The sequence below is a fragment of the Gracilinanus agilis genome, chromosome 4, assembly GCF_016433145.1.
Source record: "Gracilinanus agilis isolate LMUSP501 chromosome 4, AgileGrace, whole genome shotgun sequence".
Lineage (NCBI taxonomy): Eukaryota > Metazoa > Chordata > Mammalia > Didelphimorphia > Didelphidae > Gracilinanus > Gracilinanus agilis.
Genome location: NC_058133.1, coordinates 376,581,682 through 376,604,868, shown reverse-complemented (window position 1 = coordinate 376,604,868; position 23,187 = coordinate 376,581,682). Strand labels below are relative to the sequence as shown.

Below are 23,187 nucleotides of genomic sequence, written 5' to 3'. Positions count from 1 at the left end.
AAGTGTTGTAAAGTAAAATTTGAAACCCCCTCAAACTCCCATCTTTAGGCCTGGCTTTCAATCCAGAGTCACCTAGCTGCCCTCAGTGGCTGACTTTTAAAAACCTTATGTAAGATAACATTTAAATCTATCAAATTTCACCTTAGTAGATTCAACCTAAAGTTTGATCTTGTTAAGATCTTTAAAAGTCCTGATTCTCTTTCTTCAGTGAGTTTGTTGTCCCTTCCAACTCTTTCTCATCTATAAATTTGGTAAATGTGCCATCTTTGCCTATATCCAAGTCATTGTTAAAATGACTGTTAAGCAGCAAAGGGGTCAAGCACAGATCCTTTTTGGTCACAACACTGAAGACCTCCTTCCAGGATGATAGTTATTAATGACTGCTTTCTTTCTGGCCATTAAACCAGTTTCAAATATGCCTAATTATAACATTATTCACTACATCTTTTCCCCAAAATAGCATGATATGCCTTATGAAATACTTTGTTAAAGTCTAGATAAACCATATTTTTATCATTCCTCTGATGTATATATACACTTAACAGTTTAGCAACTATAGAAAAAGGAAATGAAGTTAGAAATGAAATGAAAGGAAATGTTCTTGACAAAGCAATGCTTTTTTTTTTGTGATCACTGCTTCCTTGACATTCCTAACTATCCCGTTAGTAATGCATTTTAGAATTTTTTGAAGAAATGGAGTCAAGCTCTAAGTTGACCTATATTGTTCGCATAATTTATTCTTTTCTCTTTTTTGAAATTTGAGACATTTAACTTTTTTCCTATCTTGTAGAAACTCATTTTCAATGATCATTGACATTGGTTCAACAATCACCTATCAGCTCTTTCAGATTCATTCCCTTCACAATCATGCACTATGTGCCACTTGTTTTAATTTTACTCTCCAAGTCAAACTTGGATGTGCTATGATTACCTAAACTTACCCAATCATTTCCCCCTTATATAATTTTGCTCTTAGTTTGCTCTTTACCTGGGATGTATTTCTCCCTTGCAGGTTTAACTATTCTAATTCTTCCCATCTTCAAGCTCTAGTTTTAAGTACCATTTCCTGCATAAGACCTATACTGGTCTCCTTAAGAGAAATAATCATTCTACTTCTGAAGGCCTAGAATTATTTCCTTATACTTCTATTATGTATTTAATAAGTTATTTTGCATTACTATTATTTATGTAATGAATTTATTACATGTGGTAATTTACATTATTATTATATTATTGTCTATCAAGTTGTAAACTCCATTATATTTTTACATATATACTGAATGAACCAATAGTTCATTTTATAGATGAGGAAAACTGAGGATGGAAGAGGCAATGACTTGCTCAAAGTCGCACTACTAGGGACTAAGGCATAATTTGAATGCAGGTCTTCCTGACTCCAAATCTAGCTGAATCCACAACACCTGAAAACATTGTGAAAAAAGAATGATTTAATAATAATGAGAGATAAAAACTGTGTATATGCGTGCAGAAGAAACGTAAGACAGTTTATTAAAAAAAAATTTTTTTAAAAGACGCTGATTTGCTGGGGGAAATAGAAGAGGACAATTATGCTTCAGATGCTACTGGGCCTTAGGACACACGGAAAGGGCCTTGATCTCGGTTCCACATACCCACTTCCCCGGACCTCTTCCCCCTCTAGGGAACGAAAGAAAGCTCTGCCGGCGCAGCTCTCACGTTCTGGCCCCGCCTCTGCGGCAAATGCGGAGGAAGCGGGGCGGCTCCCTGAAGGTGGGTGAGGCCGGCACCACCTTAAAGACAGGAATGCTTTTTTCAGCTTAACTGAACAGACAACCCAGTCACACAAAAGGTGCGCTTCAGGGCCGCAAGCGGCCAGGAACCATCCTTTCTTCGTGCCCTCTAGCCGGACACCGGACTGAATTCGTTACAGTAACCCCATCACTATCCCAGCCCACCCTGATCTCCGGAGTTTCTTTCTCCATCCTCCGCTCGCCGGGAAATGACGTAGTTCTTGTGGAGGCAGGGGCGGGGTCTGGGCCGGATGTGCCTAGAAGATGGTAAATAAGCTGTGAGGGGAAAAAGAACCTGGCACCATCTTTACAGCTCCTGGAGCTCCTGCCGTCTCTTGGAGATGGGGGGTGTTCTGGGATTGTGCTCCATGGCGAGCTGGGTAAGTTACCCTCCAGTGTTCTCAGGGGCTGTTGGAGAGCTTACTGTGGGACGTAAAGGACTCTCGGGAGGGAGGCGCGCGGCGCGGAGCCGTCTCCCTTCCCCCTCCCCAGGATGATGCCCCACTAGGGCTCCTAGGTTTGGCCAAACCACCACCCCCTTTCCGTCCCATATCTCGTTGTCTGGGGCCTGAGTGCGTCTTCAAGCCCTGGATCGGGCCGAAGGAGGTGGGGATGTGGGAGACGTGTTTGGAGTCGTCTTGGCTTGGGTAGAAAGGGAAGAAAAGGGCTGGCGTCATTCGTTCCCCCTAACGTTTCTTCCCCTCCCCGCGTCCGCCCAGCCTATTAAGGCCTCGAGTGCTCGGTCGGCCTTCTGCGGCGGCCCTGGACTGCCTGGTTTGTTATCTTCCCTTACTGTGCGGCTCGTCTGGACCCGCCCTGCATTCTCTTGATCCCTGAGGGCGTCTGTTGGAAATCTTGGTAGTTCTTTAATGGGAGGAGGACTGAGTCAATCTGTAGGACATATGAAAATGTGGAGGAAAAAGCGTGGCGTTGCCGAACTGCTGTTTGGTGAATATGGAAGAGCTCCGGAGTTTGGAAGACCTAGGTTCCAGCAGGGTGACCTTGGGCAAGTCACCCTTCTTCCCAGAGGCTAAAATTTTTAATCGGTAAAATCGAAACTAGTTTAACGCCTGTTCTGTCTAGCTCTTGGCGGTGTTAGGAAAGAATTGTGTAAACTGCCTAAACCTTGAAATGTTGTCAGAATGCTGTTTTGCCTGGTGCTTAAAACAAACAAGAGTCATCTTTGCCCAAGTGGTGAGAAAGAGGTAGTACGTTTCCTAAAATACTAAGCTTTAACCAGGGAATAATTTATGTGCCTAGAAGAATCTGGCCAAGAAAGTGAATTTTTTAGACTTAGAATAAATACCTTGTGGGATAACTCTTTTTCCTTTGGAAAACCCACCCATGACTTGCAACATTGCCAAGAAAGCTTAGGCAAAATGACAAAATGAAAGAAATATTGTATTTTGGAGTTCTCTACCACTTAAACCTACCATCAGTGTGTTTGTTTTTTTCCAGTTTCCTAATCCTTAAAATAAAGGGATTGGACTAGACTTCCATTCAGTTGTAAATTGTCATCTTATGATCATTTTTCAAAAAAACAATGACATAGTAAGACTTAGGGAAGATTCCAGAGATGACTGGTTTTAAAAACGAAAGAAAAGCTTTGAAAATCAGAAAATTCCAAAATAAACATCAACTTCCATTTATGCAGATGTTGGGATTGTCCTTAAGTGTATAGCTAGAAGAGTCAAATTTAGTTGAATTCCTTAATTGATAATTAATGATATTCTTTAAAACCTAAGGGAGTTAAGCCCTTCAGCCTTTGATGGAATTATGAGAAGCTTTTTGCTGTCTACAAAGAATAATTTTTTTTATGCATAAGGGTCTCTTCATGGCACAAATGATCTCTTTGGAGAACAAAACCTGGTATTTCTAGTATTTTTCCTTTTATTTTCCTTATTGTTCATTTAGTTTCCTCCACTAACATAAGTCTTTCTCTTTTTCAGTTTCTTTGTCCTTTCTCCTTTGTTTTTATTCTTGTCTCTTCCCCCTTCAGTATTTTTCCACTGCTTCCTGGCAAAATTTGAACTTAAGCGATACTGTATTTGGTGATAGTGATCCATTTATTCTTTTTAAAATCACATTAATTTAATCTGTAATTTGTGCCTCCCTTTTTGATCTTTCCTCCACCCACCCACCCCTTCAAAAAAAAGCCTGCCTCTTGGGTGGGCAGGGGTGGTGTAGCTAAAAAAAAAACAAAACACTGCACTGACTGATCAGAAAGGCCTTGTTTTATACCTTAGGGATCACAAATTTTAGACTTGAAAATCCAGTGATTTTTATTTCTAAGTCACACATTTCATATTTTTTTAATTGAGGGATCCTACATAATATTTTCACGGAAGAAATTGAAGAATAATAGAATTGACTAATGAGGTTAATAAAAACCAGAGCACCACAAAATCTCTAACATCACACAAATAATTACACCCTTTCTCTAACATCTTTAATGTAACTGAATTATATACTGTATAAAATGAAAGCATCTGTAATCTATCACTAATTCAAATTTTGGTAAACAACTTTCTAACTTTAGATAGTTCTTTCTGGGTAAATGTAGTTTGGCTTTCTATATATGAAAGTATTTCTTGTTTCTAACATTTTTCTCTTTACCAGATACCATGTTTGTGTGGGAGTGCCCCCTGTCTACTGTGCCGTTGCTGCCCCAGTGGAAATAACTCCACAGTAACTAGGCTGATTTATGCCTTCTTTTTGCTTATTGGTGTGGGTATATCCTGTGTGATGTTGATACCAGGAATGGAAGAACAGTTAAATAAGGTTAGGTTTCTTTCTGTTTTTTTGCTGTTTGGTTTTTGTAGTATGTATAAAGTTTCAGTAGAATTATCAGTGCAGTGATAATGGCAAGTGATATAGTTGATTTTATCAGGTTTTTTTTTTTTTTTTTTTTTTTCCCCAAATAAAGTAGCATTTTATGCTTAGGTTCTGTAAAGGTTAAAAAAAATACTGTTTCCCTGGAAGAACTCAACATTGTTGGTGGAAGGTAACATATGCACATGGCATAATTCATTCTATATGTCCATTAACATTATTGGGATCAAAAATATCTTAGTATGACAATGTGTGCTCTTGAATATGTTAAGTTAACCTCTCTAAATGATAAAAACAAGCTAGATAATTTCTAAGCCTCTTTCCAACTTTAATGAACTAGTTAGCAAAAGAGATATTTAACCTGTATTTGAGTTACTAAAATCTTAAATTCTTATAATGGTTGATTCCCATTCTTATGTTTTAGATGCCTATGAATGATTTAAAAAAATAATTGTTCAGTTATGTCAGAATATTCATGTCCCCGTGGACTATGTATTCCATGGAGTTTTCTTGGCAAAGATCCTGGGGTGGTTTATCATTTCCTTCTTTAGTGGATTAAGGCAAACAGAGTTTAAGTGACTTGCCCAAGTTCACTGTATCTTAGGACTGAATTGAACTCAGATTCAGCTCCAGAATTATTTTGTGTTAGCTCATCCTAATTGCTCATTTCATTTAAGAAGTCATTTTATTTGAGCAGATTGAAATGTAATAGCTATGACCAGACTATAGATTATATGTTCATAAATTAGGAATAATTCTGGTAAAAATTAAATCTTAATTCTGAGGAGTTTTGTTAGAAGTTAATTTTATTAATAAATGAGATTTGTAAGCATAATATTCTTATAATTGAGCTGTAAACAGTTAAAAATTGATGAGCCATCTTAACTCCTTAAGAAATGGTATTTGGGGGCAGCTGGGTAGCTCAGCGTATTGAGAACCTGGCCTAGAGACGGGAGGTCCTAGGTTCAAATTTGACCTCAGACACTTCCTAGCTGTGTGACCCTGGGCAAGTCACTTGATCCTCATTGCCTACCCTTACCACTCTTCTGCCTTGGAGCCAATACACAGTATTGGCTCCAAGACAGAAGGTAAGGGTTTAAAAAAAAAAAAAAGAAAGAAAGAAAAAGAAATGGTATTCTATTAAATGGATCAAAAAAAAACACAAGTATTCTTATATATTCTTGTATAGATTGAATTATGGGGACTTTTTAGTTTTTGGTTGTGGGGAGGCCACTGGAGGATAGGAATGTCTCAAAATAAAATGCAGTTTTTAAAAATTCAGAAAACCTACATGATTCATAAGCATCAAAAAGTCTTTTGAAATATAGTAGCACGAGGTAGTAAATCTGCATCAAGATTTCTTTTTTCTTAAGGAATCCCTGCATTTTGGAGATTTAGTTCTATAGATTTAGTTTGTGTAAATTTTATATTCTTTCTTATTGGAAGTCTTATTGCTCATGGTATATTGTTTACTGTCCTAGATTCCTGGATTTTGTGATAGTGGGACAGGACTTGTGCCTTGCAACGTATTGGTTGGATACAAAGCTGTCTACCGTTTATGCTTTGGTATGGCCATGTTTTTCCTTCTGTTTTCCTTATTGATGATCAAAGTGAAGAGCAGCAGTGATCCTAGAGCTGCAGTGCACAATGGGTAAGTTTTAAACTTTTCTTCTAGAAACTGAAAAAAAAATGGATAGTAATTCTTAGCCTGCCTAATGAAAAGTAAATGCTTTGCTAAATATCGACAATGATTATACTGTTTTAATGTACATTTTATGGTTAGAAAAGCTAGTTAACTAGAGTGGCAGTTTCGGTTATTTAAATTTTGCTGAATAGTTTTAGGGGAAATTCTGGTGGTTATAAAATTAAAGATTCTCAGGTTGTATTTATTTCTTACCTAAATGAAGGAGAAAATGCTTATAACTTCACTATTCACATTGGACTATCAGAACATAAACTTCTACTTTGGTGGGAAATTGTACTTTGTATTTTGAAAAGTTAAAGAAAAAAGCCATTAGTTTGAATAAATAGTGACTGTGGCAGATGTGAAGTAAAGAAATGAACTCTGGGAGTTAAGAGAATTGGATGATGGAGCAAGATACATTGGAAAGTGCATTTATTTATAGTTGAAGAATTTGAGTTTGAATCCTGGCCCTACCTCTAAGTCATCTTGTTCAATTCCCTTCATTGCTCTAAGCTAAGGTTTCCTCACCTGTAAAATTTTGGAATTGAGCCATACCACTGTTGGGTTTATACCCCAGAGATAATAAGGGAAAAGACTTGTACAAAAATATTTATAGCCGCACTCTTTGTGGTGGCAAAAAATTGGAAAATGAGGAGATGCCCTTTGATTGAGGAATGACTGAACAAATTGTGGTATATACTGGTGATGCAATACTATTGTGCTAAAAGAAATAATGAACTGGAGGAGTTCCATGTGAACTGGAATGACCTCCAGGAATTGAGGCAGAGTGAAAAGAGCAGAACCAGGAGAACATTGTACACAGATAGATACACAGTGGCACAGTTGATGGATTTCTCTACTGGCAGCAATTCAATGATCCAGTACAATTCTGAGGTATTTATGAGAAAGAACACTATCCCCATCCAGAGAGAGAACTGGGAGTAGAAACACAGAAGAAAAACAACTGCTTGATCACATGGGTCAACTGGGGATATGATTGGGGACATAGACTCTTAAATGATCATCTTAATAATAATATGAAAATAGGTCTTGATCAGTGTAAAAGTGAAATTTGGGAAATGCCATCTAAAAGTGTATATATTTCTATGGACATGGGAAATGTATCAAAACTACATTTCCCGTGATCCAACATGGTCCAACTGGTTTCCGTTTCCGAGTTTTTGGGCTTGGGAAGGCCAACGTCTTGACCCAGGGAAGAGCTTAAATCTCCTGGGTTAGGAGGGGAGTGGTCTCTTGGCCAGCAGACTTGAGACAGTAATGGAAGCGGCAGTTTTGAATGCTTAAAAGCGTGTGGTCTAATTATCTATCAGCATGGCTTTAATTAAAATACTAATATATATTATATCAGCTTTTATCAATTTTAATATTTATATCAGTGACACATGTAAAACCCAGTGGAACTGTGTGCTGGCTACAGGAGGGGGATGGGAGGAGAGGCGAGAAAGAACACGAATCATGTAACCATGGGGAAAAAATATTCTAAATTAATTAATTAAATAAGTTGAAAGAAAAATTTGGGGATTGGCAGTAATGGTCTCGATGAACAAATAATGAAACATACCTCCCTCAAAACAGATGGGTAGCTCAGTGGATTGAGAGTCAGGCCTAGAGACGGGAGGTCCTAGATTCAAATCTAGCCTCAAACACTTCCCAGCTGTGTGACCCTGGGCAAGTCACTTGAGCCCCATTGCCTACCCTTACCATTTTTCCAAATACACAGAAGTTAGGGGTTTAAAAAAAAAAACAGGCCAGGGGTATGTTACTAGGGCAGAATGTTGTGTACATAATAATAAGTCATTGTATCTGGTGTTTTTGCTTACCTGATTTTCCTTGTAATAATTATTTTGGAGGAATGGGAGACATTTCTAGAAATGATGATATGAAACAAGGCAGAAATTTTGGCTTAATTTAAAATAATAAAATTATAAAGTACTACTAGATAATCTCTATAGTTTTTTATACTTCTAAAACTAATATCTTATCATTCTAATCTCAGTTTTGCTATAAACTACATACCCTTAAATATATGACTGAACCTTTCAAAATCAGTGCTTTAGTTTTTTCTTGTCTAAAAGGAGAGTTCAATTGGATCTCTCTTTAAGATCCCTTCTAGTTCTAACATGCATGCTTTTAAAAAATGATTCATTATTGGAGTATGTAGCTTTCATACAGATCACATTACTCAAGAATGCATGCAACTATTATAGTTTAAAACTGTATCAGGACTTTTTACAGATTTTATAGATAGATAATTAGGAGACTATAGAATGACCCAAACGCAATACTACATGAACTGTTTTTTTTTTTTTCTGAAACCTAATTCTATAGTTGTCCTCTTTAACACTTTTCATGATCTAAAACTAAAGACCCTAGTTCAGAATATAGACATTCTACATCAAAGCATAATTGTAGGTGGTTGTTTTTTGGGATGTAAGCAACTTTAAATGAAAATGAATGGAGAGAAGCTGATTGAGACTATAATTTTTTTTCTTTTATGAAAAATAAGTGACATTTGAAATGATCATTTGTAAATGCACAAGTGTTTAAACTTAAATGATTTACAATAAAATCAATATTAAACATTAATACAACCAAGTAATGCAACCAATCAACATACTCTGCAATTATTTATATTTAAATACATGAGTATGAATATGTAAAATACAGATTTTTAGCTAGTCTTTTTCAGGTTTGTCCATTTCCCATTCATCTTTCTTTTTACATAGATATATAGAATATACTTGGTTTTTTGGTTCTACCTTTTATTTCCCATTATTTAATAAATATCTTCCTATATCTCTCCTTAGTTTCACCATATTTGTTGATCTTAGAATTTTCCATTACATTAAAGTATGATAGTTGATTTAACTATTATGTTTAAGTTCTTTCTGTTTTTTATTTCTAATTACAAATAATGCCATTATTCAAGAGATTTGTTGAGTGCTTTGACATTGTACTTGTTATGTTATAGGTACTTAATAAATTAATAAATGCTTATTCCCTTCCTTTAAAAAAATCTTTAATACTACTCTAAATATTTTTGTACAAGTCTTTTCCCTTATTATCTCTGGGGTATAAACCCAACAGTGGTATGACTCAATTCCAAAATTTTACAGGTGAGGAAACCTTAGCTTAGAGCAATGAAGGGAATTGAACAAGATGACTTAGAGGTAGGGCCAGGATTCAAACTCAAATTCTTCAACTATAAATAAATGCACTTTCCAATGTATCTTGCTCCATCATCCAATTCTCTTAACTCCCAGAGTTCATTTCTTTACTTCACATCTGCCACAGTCACTATTTTTTCAAACTAATGGCTTTTTTCTTTAACTTTTCAAAATACTACACAGTATTGGCTCCAAGACAGAAAGTAAGAGTTTTAAAAAAAAAAATGATCAGAAAGACCAAAATGCTATCTTAAGCACACTTTTAAAATCTCAGAAAATACTTTTGAAAATGAAATGAGAACTTTTTTTGGTGACTCGGGTTATAAATATACAGCAAAGCATAAAACAGAATACTGTATGCTTTCTAAAGGTATTTGATTGTTAGAAAGAAAATCAGAAAGAGTCCAAATGAAAGAGACTCCCTAGGGATTATAAGGTCCTTCAAATGTCCTGCTTTCAGGTGATATTTGTATTAGTTGCCCTTAGAACATTGTGGAAACTCCTAAATTGATTTCCTAATTCTATCTTAACTATCCATACTGGAAAAATCAATAGATGAAGAATGCATATTGCTGAAGCCCAAAAGAGGGTGGAGAGATAAATTCATGGTGGGCAGGGAATAGTTCACAGCATGAAGAAGTGAACATAAGAAAGGATCAGAGAAATTTATATATGACCAGAACAGGTTGGCTAGTTATTCAGTAAGTGAGATGTGTAGAAAGTATGCTTTTTTCCATCATTCCCTGAGCATTGTCAAATGGACCACTTGTGAAGAATATACTGGAAAATTTCAACAAGAATCGCACAGAATAATAAAGTATGAATGGGACTCAAGTCTGTGGAATTAGTGGGAATACTCACATCAGTGAATATACAGCTCCCATCAAGTTAACCATATAAATGTGATTTATATATTCTGAGGATGTAGGGGAAAATGTTTTTTAAAACAGCTTTGCAGATGTAGAAAATCAAGAATTAAGTTGTATTTTAGAATCTCATCTGCTTCACAATGATGGTGTCAGCTTATTTCGTATACATGAACCCCACACCAAAGAAAATGTTTTCATGTGTAGCAAATTATCACTTTGTTTCCTAAAGAGAATGAACCAGTGGTTTAAAAGTACTACATATTAAATAAAAATAAATTGCTTTGTTTTTCATTTGAAGAGACTTTTTTAAAGCAAAACAATATTTTGCTATATTGGGAAATTTTTGATTATACTCAAAGGACACTTCCCAGTTTTTGTGTCTTGAATTTCTTTGTAATAAGACCTATACTAAATGATTTTCCTTAAAATTCGATTTTTCATCAAAAAAAAATGCTTGCTTTTTCAGTGTCCTAGGACTTTGAGGCAATGACTTTATAAAATCCATCATTGAACATCTTATGGATGGGATTTCTTGGTTAGGGTCTTGGTAATAGATACTTAATGATCTGAATGCTACTCAGTGTGATAACTATGAGTCTAGTTAATCTTCATTTGAACTATTTACCCAGTGTATTTTTACTTGTATGATATTGTGATAGATGAGAAAACGAATAAAAATGACATAAGAGAATGATTCGCTTTCTGAGTTTGTCAGCTGTCAGTTTTTATCTTGATAATTTGTAATAAACTCAACATATATCTGTATGCCTATTTGACTGTAGTGTTTTACAGAATCCTTTTTCTAGTTAGGTTCTCTCCTATGACTGCTACATAGGAAAGATAACTCATATTCATTGATATTCTTGAATTATCAAGATAAAGATTAATATTCTTTTAACTAACTTTTTAGATCTAAGAATAGACTTAGATGCAGTGTACATATATTCATACATCTTTAATTTGTTCAGTGTTTTATGTTTTATAGAAACTCATCCTTATAGTTTTGCAACTGATAGTCTTGTCAAAATGTCATCACTTGTGTAATTTCCTAAAGTTAAGCTTTATTTTATAGTAGCCTGTCCAAAATATTGTTTCATGACTAGCTGCTGTTTGATGTGGTCTTAACTTTTTGTATATATGAAATTACATATATTTTAAAATATGAAAACATTTTAATATATATCATATAAATTAAATGTATTTGAACTTCTAATAATATAAGAATCTTCATGGTTTTCTGTTTTAGATTCTGGTTCTTTAAATTTGTAGCAGCAGTGGCAATTACTGTTGGAGCTTTCTTTATCCCAGAAGGACCCTTTACTACTGGTAAGAACATGAAATATTTTGACTGGGTGTGTACATCACATTTTCCATTGTCTACTGTGACACACTACATTTGCTTAGTTCTATCATCAGACTTCTCTTGTTTCTCTTCTTTGTTCTGAATGTAGGTGGCCCCCAAGACCTATTCTTTGAACTTTTTCTTTATTTATAGTACACCAGAATTGTTGGTCTCATCTATTTCAGCTATTATCAACAGACTAAAGACTTCAACTTTTATCTATCCAAATCCTTCCTTGAACTCTAGATATCCATGTTCTTTTCATACTTTAAAAGTGTCAAAATCAAACTCATCTTTCTACAAAAGTTTAATGACTCTTATCTTTATTGAGGTGTGAAATCAGAATAATCAAGTACTTCAGATTCATCTCCTTAGCTGTGAATTGTGTGGGGTCAATAAATATGTGCTTGTTGTCTCTTATTATACCACCATAATCATGTCAAATGGATGGGAAAGCTTTTTTTTCTCCTGGGTTATTTGTCTCAATGTTTTGATGTTTTTTATTGTGAATCAACAAATCCATCATGGATCGTGAAGATTATCTATTTTTCTATTTTATTGACAATATATCTACCCTCTAATGTTAGATCCATTATCTCAAGACTGATATTCCTTCCAATATTAGAGATTGTAACATATCACTGCTCTTTTTTTTCCAAAAGAAAGGAACACCTAACATGTAGAAAACTAATTTATCCATCAATAAGCATAAGTGCTTGTTATGTACCAGGCACTGTGCCAAGCTAAATGTATTATTTTTTATGAGTACTCAGTTTTCTCCTTGTTTCTTTTTCCTTTTAATTTTTTATTATGTACTTAGTAACCACCAGTACCATTAAAAACATTTAACTATAAACAAATGCATTAAGTAGCATTTAAATTGATTCTTTTCCCTAATGTTTAGCCATGGGTTTATCAAACATTAATCATCTATATATTTCATCTGTGTAGATTTCTCATCTATTCTATTGAACTTATTTTGGTTCTGTATAAGATAATTTTGATATTCAAGTATATGAATTGCAGCTTTAATGGTATTAGTTCAGTAAATCCTTTTTTTGCAATTTAAATCTTTGCCTAGACTATTGAGAGGTTAAATGACTTGTCCAGGTTTACACATATAGCATGTTTCAGAGGCAGTATTTGAACTTCAGGACAGCCTAGCTTTGAAGAAAAATCTCCATGGCTTTATGTAGTGATAATTTATTTTAAAGTAATATGGCAAAGATACCTTTGTTAGCTTTCTAAAAGTTCAGGTTTATATTCTCTACATAAATTAAATATTATACCTCTATAAATTTAAGGTAGCTAGGTATTTTAGTGTTTTGAATGCCAGGACTGGAGTTAAGAACATTCCTCTTTCTGAGTTCAAATATAGCCTCAGACATTTAGTAGCTGTGTAAACCCTAGGCAAGTCACTTATCTCTGATGGAAATGTCAAACCACTCTATCTTTGCCAAGAAAACCCCAAACGGCTTCCCAAAAAGTTGAACATGATTGAAACTTTATCCATTTCTGTCATCTAAAGCATTGCAGTTACCGTGATTGATAGACATTTTTGATGATTTGCTTACTTATTAGGTTTCTTATTATCTTTGTGAGCTTGGACAAATCACTTAACTTTACTCAGCATTTTCAAATCCCTTTCATTTGTAAAATTAGGGTATTCGTATTAAAAAGTCTTTTTGAAAAATCATTTCCAGATCTAGTTCTATATATATATGACTTTCTATATATAGAATTTTCCCCAGACCTTTTCCTTATTGCCCAGCGTTCCTTGGTTAAATTACTGCCCAGATTGTGTGTGTGTGTGTGTGTGTGTTTGGTTATTATGCTATGTGACATTAAAAAGAATAGCTTTTATTTATTGGCATTACGGTGATTTTGGAGGAAAGTGGTTTATATTGTCAAATTTAATATTCTCAGATTGTTGTTTGTTTGTTTACTATGATACATTCTTAGACTCTTAATCCAGTTGTCTTGTCTTGGGGCATTCTAGTTTCAGCTTTATATGTTACTATCATTGCTATTCTTTGAGCTTACATTAAAATATGTTATTTTTTAAACCAGGCTTTCAGTTGTTGGTCATGTAATATTTGCCCTTTTCCCCCCCATCACTAGTCCTTTTTATTAATTAATTTATCAAACAGCACTTTTTTTTATTAAGCATTTACTATGTTCCAAGGCTTGTTTTAGATACTGGATAATCAATGGGGGAGGAGGTGGGGGGAAAGTGTTATTTTTTTAAAGAGCTTCCAAACCTATCATAAAGACCACATTTATATATCTAAGTTTATGAAAAAAAAATACAAAATAACTTTTATAGGAGGAATTTGTTACTCTTCTTTCTTTTTCAGTGTGGTTTTATGTGGGCATGGCAGGGGCATTTTGCTTCATCCTCATCCAGCTGGTTTTACTTATTGACTTTGCGCACTCATGGAATGAATCATGGGTTGAAAAAATGGAAGAAGGGAACTCAAGATGTTGGTATGCAGGTAAGACCTTGTAGTGCTTCAAGGGCATAAACAAACATATAATATGTTATAGGTTCATTTTCAATCATATTGTTTCTTGTTTAATTAGGTGTACAGATCTGGGGCACTAGGTGGCACAGTAAAGAGTGCTGGGCCTAGAGTCAAGAAGACACATCTCCTTAAGTTCAAATATGGCCTCAAATAGTTAATAGCTTTGTCATCATGGGCAAATCAATTAACCTTACTGTTTGCCTTAGTTTTCCTCATCTATAAAATAAGCTGGAGACGGAAATGGCAAACTCCTTTAGTATCTCTGCCAAGAAAACCACAAATAGAGTCACAAGGAGTCGAAAATTTCTGAGAAACAACTGAACCACAACAGATTGTAGGATCAAAGAATTAGGGCTAGAAGGGACTGAGTTGCCATCTAGCATGGTGCTCTCATTTTACAGATGAGGAAATGTACCCAGAGGAAACATTTTTAGTTATAAGGTATTTTAATTATAATGTACCCAAGACTACATTTTCTAGACATGACATTTCTAACAAACAGTTCTCTGGAATGTGATAAAACCATAAGACAAGAAGAAAGAGCTTTGAAAAGCAAAACATAAAGATACAGTAGCTTTAGACTAAAAGTTTTATCATTTGTTTTCAGTCAAGATATTATGAGTCATTAGTCATCTACTTTTATAGCTTGCTGCCTATTAGAAAAGGGCTTAGCACTATGAAGGGCATGCACAATAACAAGAGACACTTGCTTGTATAGAGACAAAAGAAACCTAAGCAGCTAAAGTCTGGGTCTATTTAAGGTAAAGGATAAATACCACTGTGCCTCTGAATAGTTTATTTAAAGCCTCACATCCTTACAATATAGTACAATAATTGATTATTACATAATGATACTGAGTTGTGAAGAAATACTTCATTCATATACTATAAGTTGTACTTGATAGAAAATATATATCTTTGATACTTTTCTGTATCTTGGAAACTTCATTTTTTGATGAAGATAAAGGTTTTTTGTTATTTTTTTTTTTACATATTTCTATTACAGCATTTATGCACATTTTATTTTAGGCCATAGTGAACCCAGAACTGATACCTGCATATTTTAAGAGGTATTCAAAAGAAATATAACTTATTTTCTTTATATATTTGAAGGCTTCCAAATTATTTTATTAGATATTTAAAGTTTATTTTTGAATATTTTGCTCACAAGAAAGTAGTTTTGTGGGAATAAAAATAAGGACTTCACTTTTCAAATGCCGTTACCAAAACATATCTACCAATAGCCTGAGTAGATTTTCCCTATCTTTTGGTGTTCTCTATCTTGAAACCTTATGATAATGAAGAGGCCACTGTTGGTTGTTGAAAGTTTTGCCAGAGAAACAAACCTTTGGCATGCCCTACTGGTTTTGAAAGGACTTCAACTATGAATTCAGTGAAGGACTATCTTTGTTATGCTTAAGTTTGGCGAGGCTCTAAACCCATATGGTAAAGACTGACAAGTTTTTTTTTTTTCTTAGCAATTTCCCCAAATCATATTATAAGTTTTAGAGGAGTTGCAGTCTTTATCAGGAGATATAATGCCAGCATAAGCAAAATTATAGACTCATGATATCTTAAATATGAAATAAAAGTTTTTATGATATTCCCTTTTAAGCACTATCCCATAGGAGTAAAACATTTACTAAAACTTAGAATTTCTCTTCTTCCAAAGCTTATATGAAACCAGCAGCTATATGGTATATGGTTTGGTTTTAGTTTTGGTAATACAAATTATTTAGTAAATGTGTTTTTTTCTAATATAAACCGATATTCATTTCTTAACATTTGTGATGAAACTTAGCTCTCTATTTCTTTTCACAGCTTTGTTATCAGCTACAGCAATGAATTACCTGCTGTCTTTAGTTGCTATAGTCCTGTTCTTTGTTTACTATACTCGCCCAGATGGTTGCTCAGAAAATAAGGCCTTTATCAGTGTCAACATGCTCCTATGCATTGGAGCTTCTGTAATGTCTATTCTGCCCAAGATTCAAGTAAGCTATTTATTTGAAGACTTCTTTCAATTGACAATCATATTCATTTCTGAATGTTTGTAAATATTGAAACAATTCCAATTGTATGGGTGATTTTTCATTTTTTTAATTGTTATTTAGGAATCACAGCCAAGATCTGGTTTGTTGCAGTCTTCAGTAATCACAATCTATACGATGTATTTGACCTGGTCTGCTATGACAAATGAACCAGGTATGTTATATGTTAAAATTAGCCCTTGATATTTTTTCAACCTAACAGACTTTTTTCTTGAAATCCAATCATCTCTCTTTACAAATGCTTCACTTAGCAAAAATTCCACTTGAAAGATGTTCCTACAACGAGATATTATCCATGTGCATGTCAAAATTTTACCAGATTCCTTGAAATATATAACAGAGATAACTTTGACACTATTAGTATCAAGTTGGCTATAGGATAAGATTACCGAACATGTCTTATAACATTTCAGAGTGGATGTTCTACTAAAAGAACTAAATATCACTCTTTTCAATCATATTTTAAATAAAAGTAGAAGCCAGAAATGAAACCGCTAAATGGAAGGATTTCTTTTAGTTTTTCCTTGTGGATAGGTAAATAAAAGATTTCGTGGAACACTATGGACATTTGTCATGTTCATGGTGAATGTTTGCAGAAAGACCATAATGAGGCACTGTAGTTTTATGTGCCAAAACCTATTTCATAGGATGAAATAGAGATTTTTTTTGAGAAGCGTGATAGAACCAAAAATTAATTATTTACTTGATAAACCTCATGCAAAAATGAGCTTGGACAGCAATTGCCAAAAATGTTTTGAAGTGGGTCAAAGATAGGAAATGAGAATGGCCAGAGGCCTGTATAATATACAGTAGTATCATACCTATGGGACATTGATATATTCTTGAAAACTATCGTCTGGAGGTACAAAATGGAATAAGCATTGAAATAACACCAAAAATTGAGTATATTTTCAGAGGGAAAATAACTGGTAACAATATTTTTTAACTTTTTAGCAGTAACAGTAGACGTACCACATTTGATCTTTTAACACCAAATCTCTACCCCAAACTCTCCAGGTGCCACACAAGAAAGTAAAAATGACACAAAGAAAACAAATATGGGAAAATAACTGGAGTATACCAAGTATTTAATGGAAATGTGTGCTGGGGGTAGCAAAATTTTTAAGACAATAAGGGATCAACAGCAGAGATAAATGCTTGAAAAAAATCATAAGCACTTATCAAAACAAAAGGAAATCCAAAAAATATGTACAGTTATTTAATCCTTGCTTTTCTTGTCTTTCTAAAATTTATAAGAGTAATTTTACCCTTTTCAGAGTCATCCTTGATGAAAATTTGAGAAGAGACCAGGCAGGTTTTTAAAAAAATAATTCTCAACATTGTTATAGTAGCATAATTGACTTTGTCTGAAGATTCCACAATGCTTATTTGATTGTTTTTTTAAACCATTTCACAAAACTTTAGATTTAGAATTTATTTCACTGGCCACCAAATCTAATCATTACTTATAAAACAAACCCCCTTGTATAATAGACCCAATAAGTGGGCATTCATTCTTTCCTGAGGTATCCTGTTTTACTTTTTGGATAGTTTTAATTGTTAGGGGGTTTTCCTGGTGCCAAAAATGGATTTTTCTCATTGCATCTTCTACCTGTTGTTTTTAGTTTTTCCTATTTGATTTGATGGAATATTCCAAACTAAAGGCTATCCTCAGAAAAACCCTATTATCTACAGGGAAATTTCAATATGCAGTTGGCTGGACAGCCTGTAGAACTGGGCCATCAGTATTTTAGACAGGCAAAACCAGTTGTAATTCTTTGAGGCAGTTCAAAAACACTTCACATTTTCCTCAAGCTTCTATGAAATGCAGGTTTATCTTTTAAATACCCATAATCTATTGATACTGTATGGCTGTGATGTGATATATCATAGTATCTCCCCCCAAAAATCAAAGTTGTTGGTCACTCAAAAGAACAATGGAAAGTCATATGATGAGTTTTATTGGTAGACTGCAGTAGATTACCAGTGAAGGGATTCCAACAGTAGGAACTGAGTAAAGGATGTCATTAAGACTTATATGGGGGCAGCTGGGTAGCTCAGTGGATTGAGATTTAGGTCTAGAGACAGGAGGTCCTAGGTTCAAATCCTGCCTCAGACACTTCCCAGCTGTGTGACCCTGGGCAAGTCACTTGACCCCCATTGCCCACACTTACCACTCTTCCACCTAAGAGCCAATAAACAGAAGTTAAAGGTTTTTTTAAAAAAAAGACTTCTATGACTGGGAGAGAGCTGGGCTGATTATGTAGTAAGAGGAAGGGATAGCTGGTAAAAAGCTTGTGCACACCATAACTAATCATGAACTATCTAGAACAAGGACCCAAGCACACTGGTTTTGAAGAAGTACAAGTACATAAAAACTTAGCTGGAGGGCAGTGGATAGAGAACCAAACCTAGACATGGGTGGGCCTGGGTTCAAATCTGGCCTCACATACTTCCTAGCTCTGAAACTCTGGACAAGTCACATAACCCAATTGCTGAACTCTTATCACTCTTCTGCCTTGGAACCGATACTTAGATACTAAGACAGATGGGTTAAAAAAAAAAACAGGCTAAAGAAAACATGGATAGGTTGGTAAATAGCACTATTCTCATAGAGTTGTGTAAAAAACTGAGAATTAAAACAGATATCTGAGATGTAGTTCTGTGATCTACCCATTAATTCATTGTTATTTTTGATCAGTCACTTTTGCCTGAGTTTCCTTCCTTACCTTTGAAAATAGAAATCTTAACTTCACACATTGTGGGATTTTAAAAGGTAATAGATAGGGGCAGCTGGGTAGCTCATAAGTCATAAGTCAATACACAGAAGTTAAGGGTTTTAAAAAAAAAAAAAGGTAATAGATAAAATGTTTTGAAAAGTTTGGTGCTATATTAACTAATGATGTATGTATTTTTTTTAATAACAAAATCTACTTAGAGCATAATTTTTAGCTTTTACCTTCTCTCTGGTCACATTTATAGTCTCTTGAAAGTTCTGAATTCAGTTTTTGTAATTATGAGGAATATGTTAAGTTCCTTGGAAAGTGTCGTATTTGAATTTTTTTGTTTGCTCCACAGACAGACAGTGCAATCCAAGTTTATTGAGTATAATTGGCTATAATGTCACAACAAGCACTCCAAAGCAAGGGGACTCTGTCCAGTGGTGGGATGCCCAAGGAATTGTGGGACTTATGCTCTTTTTGTGTTGTGTGCTTTACTCAAGGTAAGCATCATTCCTGAAATATTTGTTGATAAACAATACAGTATTTTTCTAAAACTAATGGCTTTTTCTTCTTTTCTGCTTTTCTCTGTAGCATCCGGTCATCTAACAACAGTCAGGTTAATAAACTGACTTTGACCAGTGATGAATCAACACTAATAGAAGATGGTGTAGCAAGACATGATGGATCACTTGATGATGGTGATGATGTTCACCGAGCAATAGACAATGAAAGAGATGGTGTTACTTACAGTTACTCTTTCTTTCATTTCATGCTTTTCTTGGCTTCACTTTATATCATGATGACCCTGACCAACTGGTACAGGTATTTAATGAAATTTTAACATTTTTGGATTTTAAAGGGGCACCAAGGTTTTGTAAATTCTGGCAGCTTTGCATTTGGCATAATTTAGGAACTATATATGATGGTCCAATTTCACAAAAATATTAATGTTATTTTAGAAACTTTTTATTTTGAAACAACACAAAATCAAATGAATACTAGAGTAATGTCTTTTGCCACAGATTATTTTCTACTTTGCTGTGGGTCATGTGGCTTTTTATGTTTTTTTTCCTTTAACCTGGAAGTTCTCGATTTTGGCTAGAGTTTTCATTTTTGAGTTTCAGGAGGTGACTGAAGATTCCTTTCTTTACTCTGCCCTATAGTTCTAAGAATTCTGGGTAATTTTCATTTGTAATTTTTTAAAATAATGAGTCCAGGCTTTTTTTGGTGGGAGCAAGGTAGTGGTGGTCATGAATATCAGATTATCAAATACTTTTTACTTTATTTACCAGGACTTGTTTTCTTGAAATTTTATTTTTCATATACTCTTAGATTTTTTTTCTTTATCTTTATTTTCCAGTTTTTTGAGTTTTAATATTTCTTGTGGTCCAAGTTGTTTTGTCTCTGGTTCATTTTAATTTTCAGGACATTTAGTTCATAGGTCAGGGTTTTTTTACCTCTTAAGTTATCAATTCTCCTTTTTGTTATTTCCTCTATGACTTTCCTTTTTTTTTTTTCCTCATTTCATTTTTTCCAGGAATTCTCATAATTCCTGTGGTCAGGCAGTTTTTTTTGCTTTCAGACTTTCCCTGGAGTTGTGAAGTCATTATCTTCTGGGTTTTCCTATGGGTGTCTTTCAATCCATAACATACTTCTTTTTATGGTATTTGGAATTTTTCTTGGCTTTCTTATCTCATAAGCAAGGTCAGTATCTAGTTGTGGGGAAGGGAGGAGGCTTGTACTTAAGTAGGTAGATGGCTTTGGCAGGGCCTGTTTGGTCCTGAGTAGGAAATGAGATTTTTCCCTCAGTGGAAGGATTATTCCAATGGGCTATTAAATTGCTGGATTCTTCCTGCTTGCTCCCTTATGCTACAGGTTTCCAAGACATTGTGCTGCATTTTCTTGCCTTTCATAAAGTCTTCTGGAATTTTCTCTCTCCCTCCTACTCACCCTAACTTGTTTAGCTCAGAATCTCCACAGTATTCCATTGCTCTTTTTTGATTTCCCAAAGACTCTACAGTTGATTCTTCTTAATTTTTTTAGATTTTCTAGGCCCCATAGGTATGTTCATGGGAGATCTGGGGTCTACTATGCCCTAGAATGCCACCATCTTCACACCTATATGATATTTATAGTTTTTTTTTCCTACTCACTAAACCTATTTGGAGGTATTAGAAGGGATCCAGTTATGTCCTTAGACATTACAATCAGTTCTTTAAACACTATTTTTTGTGGTATCACCATTAATGCAAATGTGGACATTTTTTCTTTGCTCCAAGATTCTTATTCTGTTTAATTTGAACTAACACAAATGAAATAACTTTTTTTTTTCATTTTGACAGTGATGTTTTAAAATATTAAATTTTTAACAACTCAGTTTTAGTACTCTTAAAAGTTCTATGACTGGTTTGTATTTCAGACCTTAGTCACTGTAATCTACACTATTTTCAAATGAAGCAAAGATGGTAAAGGTTCTTCATTATACTGGGAACACATTGGACTTGATCATTGTTTATTAAAGACAGTAATTATATTTATGTAATGCTTTAAGGTTTTTTTGATGTTCATAATAATCCTTTAAGGTAAGTACTATTATCACTATTTTACAGATGAGCAAATTCATATAAAGTGAGTGCCCAGAGTCAGAGTCTGGCAGGATTTGAACTTGTTAGCCTATTATGATTTTTTTTTTTAAGCTTTGTTCAAGACTGTTCAGAAACCCAACAAGGATATTGAATTCCCATTTCATGTATGTGTAGAATACATTTTCTGCTAAATTCTGTAAAAGTGGGGGGCTGGGATTAACATAGCCAAATATTTGATGAAATGTCAGACTAAAATTGGAGTTTCATGCAGAGGTGTGACTAATAATTGAAAACGCTTAGAATATAGCTATGACATAATAAAAAGTGGGCCTCCTAGGAAAAAAAAAGACTTTATTTTGTAGGGTTTTAAGTTATTACAAAATATATGGGATTCTTTATCCCATAAATTAGGAGAAATTTAGGATTAATATTAAAGCTATTGTTTAGTATGTAAAATCAAGCACAAAGATATTCTATAAATGACTGCTTACCATGAAAATATGAGACAGAAGTATTTAAAGTTTAACAAAGCACAGGATAATAGCCAAAGAGGCCAAAACAAACTACATAGTAATCAGTGGCTTTGTTTTGCTTTGTTAAAGCATGTGGAATTATTAAGTAATGGTGATATTCAGAGGCAGAATGAAATTGTGGAAAAATCACCACTTCAAAGTGTGGCTCTACCTCTTTTCTCCTTTTGTGACCTTGAACAAATTGTTTAACCATACCAGTGTCCGTTTCCTTATTTATTTGTACAATTGAGATACTCCCTTAAATTTTCAGGTTCCTTTCAGCTCTAAGTCTTTGACTGGTGTGTAATACTTAAGAATGTAGAGAAAGGTATGGTTTACTTTTAAGAAACAGATCCAAGCTGAAAAGTCTTGACTTTTCTGTTTTCTGAAAAAATATTATATAGAATTTATATTTTTATATAGATTTTTTTATATAGAACAATATGTTCCTTAATTATGATGACTAAATGAAACATCATCCATTTGAATAAGTGCTTCTTTAAAATTTACTTCACTTTATTTAGCAGAAATGGGCTAGGAAGGCTACTTAACCTGAATTTTGTGAAAAGCTTATTTTAAGGACTCATTTAACCCATCAACAGATCCTCTCATTAAACAGAAACAAAATCTTTTTGTTATTGTGAATAATACCATCCAACTTAAGGAATCAGTTGAGTTTATTTTTTATGGGGTTTTCTGAAAAAGAAAGAATGAGAGTGTGTGTGTGTTTAACCAGTTCTGAAACTCAGAGCTTAAAGATTAACTGTTAATATTTTTTTCTCTTTCTTCCCACCCCCAAATGTTTTAGTTATGAACCTTCTCATGAGATGACCAGTAAATGGACCTCAGTTTGGGTGAAAATTTCTTCAAGCTGGATTGGTATTGTGCTGTATGTTTGGACACTAGTGGCTCCACTTGTCCTCACAAACCGTGATTTTGACTGAACTGGAGTTCTGGAATGAACGTTCTTTTGCTTCTTGCTCATTTAAATTGACAGTATTCCAGACTTTGATGTAAATATGTGTGTGTGTGTGTGTGTGTGTGTGTGTGTGTGTGTGTGTGTGTGTATGTTAACAAGGTAACCTACCTGGTGTTAGTCTGCATGGCATA

General features: G+C 34.3%; 1 protein-coding gene across 1 annotated transcript; it reads left to right on the top strand.

Moving 5' to 3' along the window:
• The first annotated feature begins 2,023 nt into the window (after positions 1-2,023).
• SERINC1 (serine incorporator 1) lies at positions 2,024-23,121 on the top strand. Its single transcript, XM_044676887.1, has 10 exons — positions 2,024-2,149; positions 4,389-4,550; positions 6,083-6,252; positions 11,589-11,668; positions 14,042-14,179; positions 16,031-16,200; positions 16,321-16,411; positions 19,336-19,480; positions 19,572-19,802; positions 22,886-23,121. Exons 1-10 carry the CDS (start codon positions 2,111-2,113, stop codon positions 23,019-23,021), a joined length of 1,362 nt encoding a protein of 453 aa, XP_044532822.1. The 5' UTR covers positions 2,024-2,110; the 3' UTR covers positions 23,022-23,121.
• The last annotated feature ends 66 nt before the right edge of the window (positions 23,122-23,187 follow it).

What these genes read in the sequence shown, in the direction of transcription:
- SERINC1 (XM_044676887.1), top strand. Translation starts at nt 2,111, where the DNA reads ATGGGGGGTGTTCTGGGATTGTGCTCCATGGCGAGCTGG. An exon ending in AGAAGGACCCTTTACTACTG is followed by an intron (nt 11,669 to 14,041) that starts GTAAGAACATGA and finishes TTTCTTTTTCAG; the next exon opens with TGTGGTTTTATGTGGGCATG. An exon ending in ACCCTGACCAACTGGTACAG is followed by an intron (nt 19,803 to 22,885) that starts GTATTTAATGAA and finishes CAAATGTTTTAG; the next exon opens with TTATGAACCTTCTCATGAGA.